Source organism: Fulmarus glacialis, unplaced genomic scaffold, assembly GCF_000690835.1.
Source record: "Fulmarus glacialis isolate BGI_N327 unplaced genomic scaffold, ASM69083v1 scaffold17506, whole genome shotgun sequence".
NCBI lineage: Eukaryota > Metazoa > Chordata > Aves > Procellariiformes > Procellariidae > Fulmarus > Fulmarus glacialis.
The window spans coordinates 34,185-41,123 of record NW_009217657.1 but is presented as its reverse complement, the minus strand read 5'-3'; the positions used below and the strand labels follow the sequence as shown (position 1 = coordinate 41,123).

At 38.5% G+C, this 6,939-nt stretch overlaps 1 protein-coding gene across 1 annotated transcript; it reads left to right on the top strand.

The window, feature by feature from the left end:
- Nucleotides 1-4: 4 nt before the first annotated feature.
- On the top strand, nucleotides 5-4,317 carry NSA2 (NSA2 ribosome biogenesis homolog (S. cerevisiae); the record flags this gene model as incomplete). The annotated part of the gene is made up of 5 exons (XM_009579761.1): nucleotides 5-243; nucleotides 1,333-1,483; nucleotides 1,815-1,994; nucleotides 3,173-3,365; nucleotides 4,038-4,317. Coding segments are annotated over 5 exons (831 nt in total), but the record flags the coding sequence as incomplete, so codon positions are not given.
- Between the last annotated feature and the right edge of the window lie 2,622 nt (nucleotides 4,318-6,939).

Here is a 6,939-nt window from a genome sequence, read left to right as displayed (position 1 = left end):
GCCGCCCGGTCCTCGGCCGCCGAGACCCGCTCACGGCGCTGCCTTGTGCCCACAGCCGCAGAACGAGTACATCGAGCTGCACCGCAAGCGCTATGGGTACCGCCTGGACTACCACGAGAGGAGGAGGAAGAAGGAGGGCCGCGAGGCTCACGAGCGGTCCCGGAAGGCCAAGAAGATGATCGGGCTGAAGGCCAAGCTCTACCACAAGCAGCGGCACGCTGAGAAGATCCAGATGAAGAAGACGTGAGTACCCACCGCCCCTCTGACGCCGTCCAGTCATCCTGACACGTGAAGGACAGGATGAGATGGGACGTTAATATCGTGACAGAGAACTATTTATTACTTGGATTGCACGTTATACTTCTAAATAGCGCTCAGGTTGTAGGAGAAAGTGGGTTTTGCCACAGTGAAGACAGTTCTGATTTCCTCTCTTCTCAATGGATGTTAACAATTCTGCTGCTAAAAGCATTCCTTAAGATGTGCTAATTAGCAATAGCAGTGACTAATGTAATTATGACAAAAAATATGAATGCATTTACTTAGGGCTTTTACATCAACTGCTGTATTAGTGTAGCAAGAGGCAGGAGGCTTTTTTTTAACAATGTTAATAGAAATAGTACAGTAACGTACACAGCGTTTGAGCAGAACATGAGGCTGGTCTTCCCGGATAAATTACAATATCAAGCATAGATAAACAGAAGCATTTTTCTGAAAAATTTCTCTGTTGTTCAGAAATGGAAATCAAAGTTGTTAACAATATTCTTTATTGCTAGTGAACTTCATATTTTATCCACCATGTCGGTTTTGTTGTTTTCCAAGTGTAGACAGTTATTTTCTTCTGCTACTTGTAAAGGCATGGGGTTTGTTAACTAGTTTGTGGGTCTTTTTTTTCCCTTAAATGGCCTCAAAATTAACGAAATGTGACCCCTTTTACACACACACGTTCCTCAGATTTGTAAGCATTGCCATCAAATCTCAGAAGAGTAGCAGTATGTTATTTTTTGTCAGAGAGGAAGGCTACTATTTCTCAAAGTGCTTGGCTGCTTGTTGTAAGTCATTCAGAAATTCCTTATAAGATGCATGTCTTGTATTCCTGTCTTGAAGGGAGTTGACAAGCTTTTATGCACTGTGCAGTCTGCCAGTTGTTACATTAAGTCAAATTACTAGTTTACCTTGAAAATTATTTAGGATTATTCCTTAAATACAAATACGTACTTGTTTACAAATATCTCTTAAAAGAAAATTTTGAGCAGGCACAAGCTAAGTTAAGAGTAGAAAAAACAGGCTTATTTTTAGATACATCCTTTTAATACTGGTTTTCTTTCCTTCCAGCATTAAAATGCATGAAAAAAGAAATACAAAGAAGAAGAATGATGAAAAAACACCTAAAGGAGCTGTACCAGCATACCTGCTGGACAGAGAGGGCCAGTCCCGGGCTAAGGTTCTCTCTAACATGATCAAGCAGAAAAGAAAAGAAAAAGCCGTAAGTAACTGTATTAAAATTCATATACTTACAATTACTTGTGACAATGGCCACTTTGTGTTGCTGATGCTCACGTGACTTACAGCCTACAAGCAAAGTCTAAATAAAACCTGAAACCTTGAGTAATTGAGCAATCTAGGACAAAATAAGCACATGCAATATCTTGACTTTCATAACTTTAAATCCTAATTAAAATAAGTAGCTATGAGTTACATAAAAAGTATGGTCTACCACTATGCTTTAGGGAAACTTTATTTTATGCTTTGGTTGTCCTCTTTCATTTAGCAGTGTAGCATGTAAGAATACTGACTTTTTTTTTCTCCCCTTCCAGGGGAAATGGGAGGTCCCTGTGCCAAAGGTCCGTGCACAAGGAGAAACAGAAGTTTTAAAAGTGATTCGTACAGGAAAGAGAAAGAAGAAGGCTTGGAAGAGAATGGTTACAAAAGTTTGTTTCGTTGGAGATGGCTTTACTAGGAAGCCTCCTAAATACGAGCGATTCATTCGACCAATGGTAATGTCCTTGAGCCTTGAAGGGTGTTTAAGCAATAATTCCTTTCACTTACTGCTTTGAGTTCCTGTGGCGAGTAAACCTTCTATGATAATGCACTTGATTACTGCTGAGGTAGAACATTCCTGTTAGTTTCCTTGCAGAAATCTAAACTTCGAATAGCCTGAGGGTGGGAGATGCCCCTGCAGTCACAGTCCGTGTTGAAATATCTCCGCTCTTACTCCAGTAACTCAGATGCTGCCAGGAAGTTAAAGCTACGAGCTGTCAAATTAGCATGGGAAGGTCTTTAGCAAAGGCACTTTGAATAGCTTTTAAAGTTGGAGGCTTCTTTATCTGGCTGCTGTGATTCTGTCAGCTGCAGAAGCCAACTCTGTTCTAGGACTCCATAACTCCCTCCTTCTGGCTTGTTAAATAAGCTTGAAGCACAGTTGCGACCGTATGCAAGGGAAATGCTGTCCCTGCAGCCTGACCTTTTCTTACACAGCTGCAGGAACAGTGCCTGGGCTCTAGCAGCCTGGTAGTGCACAAGGGGAAAAACTAGATTCACTAAGATAGTGTAATTTTTCTATAAATACCTGTTCCTGTTTCCTCACAGGAATCAACAGAATCACTATGCAGGCTGCCTGTTGGATTGTACCTCATTACTATTTTGATGGTCATCTTATACAGAAGCCTTGGATAGATTTTTATTGACACAGAAAAGTTTATGGTACTTAATGGTAAAGTACCCTTTACGAAGCACAGGTCGCTAGATAGAAAATGCTGTAAGAGATGGGTATTTAATATTTTACAATATGTGAAAGGTTTCTCAGTTTTACAAGAAAAAAGGACAAATTTCTAGCCTTAAAAACCAGTAGCACTGCTAAATGCATTACTATAAACGCCTCATTTTTTCATGGAACAGAAGCCATCTGAGGTAGCAAGTATTATTCTTGTACTACTGTTAAAAATTGATATACTTAAAATATGTATGGAAAGCTTTATTTTGTCATTAATCAGGTTTTTAAACAAATCTGGCATTCTATAGTAGGCAGACAGCATTCTGTATTCTAAGTTGTTTCATTCTTCCCAGTGTCTTAAAACATACAAAGCTGAGGACATAATTCTGAAAGTATTAAACTAGATTAATCGTGAGGGCTTAAAGCAAATATTAACTCATTCTAACACTCCTTATGCAACAGGGCTTACGTTTCAAGAAGGCACATGTGACACATCCTGAACTTAAAGCTACTTTTTGCCTACCTATCCTTGGTGTAAAAAAGAATCCTTCTTCTCCTTTGTATACAACACTGGGTGTAATTACCAAGGGGACCGTCATTGAGGTGAACGTGAGCGAGCTTGGCCTCGTGACACAAGGGGGCAAAGTTATCTGGGGTAAGTAGTTAAACTAGCTATACTGCAGAACTGCTTTTAAAAGTTTTAAGTCTTCATTGCCTGCTGTATTGTTAAGACTATGTCCTATAGTCATAATTGATCCATTGTTAAATGTTGGGTTTGGGCTGTAGCAGAAGCAACTACTAGGCAACTCTAAAAATGCAAGCTTGTAAGTTTTAGTCTCAGGCTTTCCGTTCACTTTCAAAATCAAATTAGGTGAAGTTCAGAACAAAGACTCAACTTGCTTGCCTATGTCTCACATTAAGCAATGCTACAAGTCTATAAAGACCTAACCATGTGAACTACGAACAATCGTATTACGTTTTCAGTGCCAGGTTCTGTGTAGAGGTATCTTCATAGGATCAGGCTGACTTCTTTTAACAGAGGGGTTGACATGGACAATAGCAGAACCTATGATTTTTTTTTTTAATCTACCCAGAACTCTAAATGATCCATTTATAAAAAAACAGCCTGAAAAAAATATTTTGAGAACCTAAGTTTGCAGCTCAGCAGAAGGTAGATTTAGATTTCAAAATGCATTTCAATTTTGGAACAGGAGTTCCCTACATTTTAAAGAGACCTGTGGATTGAACCTGCAAACATAGAAAAATCTAATTTGTTATATGAACTACTTAAAGGTTTTGTAGACATTTAATTTCCTTTTCTCTCTAGGGAAATACGCACAAGTAACAAACAATCCAGAAAATGATGGCTGTATTAATGCAGTTCTACTTGTTTAAGCTGTGTTTGATACTAAGTGTTGGACATGGGCTCCTGCAAAATCAGTGCAGTTTCAACAAATTTGCAAGATCTCTGGAACTTTCAGCCATTCAAGAACATTGACCCCACAAGCTGGTGAGGAACTTAAATGTGCCAGAAACAACTGCTTGGGTTTTATATTTATTATGTTTGCTCAGCTGAACACTGTCCAAATAAAGTGATTCAATTTTCATGTTTTGCTAATGTGGTACGGATTTGATCTAAACCTTCTTGGTGTTTTTACAGTAGCAGTTTCCTGGCTTAGATGTATTGTATAAATACTTAATTCAGCTCACATTCCCAGTGATGGGAAGTACAGCCATTGTCTCCCATGATGGCCTACTGTAATAGCTAAAGGTACAGAAGAACATACTAACTTGTATTCTGTTTCTGGGAAAGCAGAAGAGCTGTAAGAATGCAGCTAGAATCTTATTGCAGACTGACATCAGAAATTAAACACCCAGTTTGATATTTGCCCCTACAGAAGAATGGGCTTGAGAACACATTAGCAACATGGGGATGCAGGGGGACAAAGATAACTAGGAGGGCTATTTCCCTCCCTGCCCCCCCATTACCTCACATCTTTTTCCCCTTTGCCTCCACATTAATGGAAAGAATAAGGGCTGGAGAATGTAGCAGTGTAGTTCCAGGCAAGAAGAGAACACTTTCAGAAGTTTAAATTTATGAAGCTGTAGGGGTTTTAAGATGTGAAATTTGAGAATGGCATGACAACCCTGCTACTACAACTACTTGCAGCTATTTTGGTGGCTTTAAGAAACATTCACAAAAAACTAAAGGTCACAAGCATCAACTGATCAATGTGTATTTAGCTTGCATCCTTGAAATACAAGAAACAAAAGCTGCTTCTAAACTGGAAGCTAGTGATGCTGCATATAACTGCATCAGTAATCTTCCAGTCAAGAATTTGGTGGTAAACAAACTTCACACAATCTATCACGACAAATAAACATACTCACCATTTTATATTCCTACTCTTAAATAACAGTACTTCAAGACAAGGAGCTTTTAGCACAAATCCCAAGTCAAATCCTTACAAGCTTTCTCCAGTTTAAGAGAGCACTCTTACCCCTCAACATTGTAAGAAGGAAACTTTCTAAGATATTTCAGAAGCCAGAATGTGAATAGGTTTGCATTGGGGTTTTTTGCATTAACAAAAGTTTAAGGCTAGAGGTGGTCACAGATGCAATAAGCAGATTGAGTAGCAGATTATAGAATCACAGTAGTTAAGGTTGGAAGGTACCTCTTGAGATTGTGTAGCGCAAGCCCCCTGCTTAAAGCAGAGTCAACTATAGCAGGTGTCTGAGGGCCATGTCCAGTCAGGTTTTGAGTATCTCCAAGGATGGAGACTCCACCACCTCTCTGGGAAACCTGATCCGGTGTTTGACCACTCTTACAGTTTAAAATGTTTTATGTTTAAGTAGAATTTCCTATATTCCGGTTTGTGCCCACTGCCTCTTGTCCTGTCACTGGGCACCACTGAGAAGAGTCTTGCTCCATCTTCTTTATACACCCACACTAGGTATTTGTATACAAGGTAAGATCCTCCTGAGCTTTCTCTTCTCCAGGCTGAACAACTGCAGCTCTCAGCCTCTTGTATGACAGATGCCCTTAATCATCTTCATGATCAGATCATGTTTCAGATCTGGAACTCTGGCCAGGAAGTCAAGCTAGCTGCTTTTGTACCAGCTTTCTAACTTCTCTTACACTATCTGATAGAGGCAGTGCTTTAACTATACCAAAGTCTTCTCCTCTTACAGGCTATTTTGTTAGTTTAACACATTGTCCTAGTCTAGACTTAATAAATTCCTATGATTTTCACTTTGTGTAGTGACAAGTGATTCAAAACTTAGAGAGGGTCACGAGCCAGTAAGTCATTTGTTTGGAGAGAAGGCATTTTGTCAAAACAGATAAGCCTCCATTTAAGTTCTTGTTGCTTTACCCTTTACTGCACATTAACAAATAACATGAACATGTTTTTTAATTTTCTACAGCTGTCTCAAGAACATTACTACATTTTGTGCTATAAATGCATGGCTTGTTGGCTGAATAACACAATTGTTGCACTTAAGACATTTTACTGTACCACACTGTAGGGAGTGCGTTACAGCATTTCTAGTTGTCTTGTCTATAGCAAACTACATTAATAACTGCTAAGTTTACATCATCTTGCATAGTTGGTATAATCAGCAGAATGCATGCTGTAACATTCAGAACCGCCTATTCTATGGTTTTTTTTTTTATAAAAGTTTGATGCATAAGCTAATTAAGTACAGGAAATTGTTTTAATCGATAAAAGACTTTTCAATTAATAATCTTTGCGCTTTTAAAGCTCCTTGGTAGCAGACAGATTGTAAAATGATGCTAGTTCTAGTGAACTTTCTAGTGAAAACACTTTAAAACGTGCCTCCTGTATAGCAGAAAGGACTCAAATACTAAAAACGAAGAAAAAAAAAAAATCACAAAATATAAGTTTAATTACTACTTCAAAACATTTCAAAAGCAGCCAAGACAGTACTAAAAAAAGGAAAAACTAACACTGTAACAAGACTGAAGTACAATACTCTAGAATAGCAACACATCTTTCGTAAGATTTATAAACAGGGTATCACTAGTTTAGAAAACATCTAACACCACATTTGTGAAAATAAATTTAGAAGTGTATCCTCTTGGAAATAAAATTTTAGAATGGCCACTTAAAGCAGAGAAGCTGAAACTTAGACCCATTTGTTGCTATGTTTAACTTAGTAGTGTTGATGACATTGTAAATGATCAATTTGATTACTGACAGCTACAA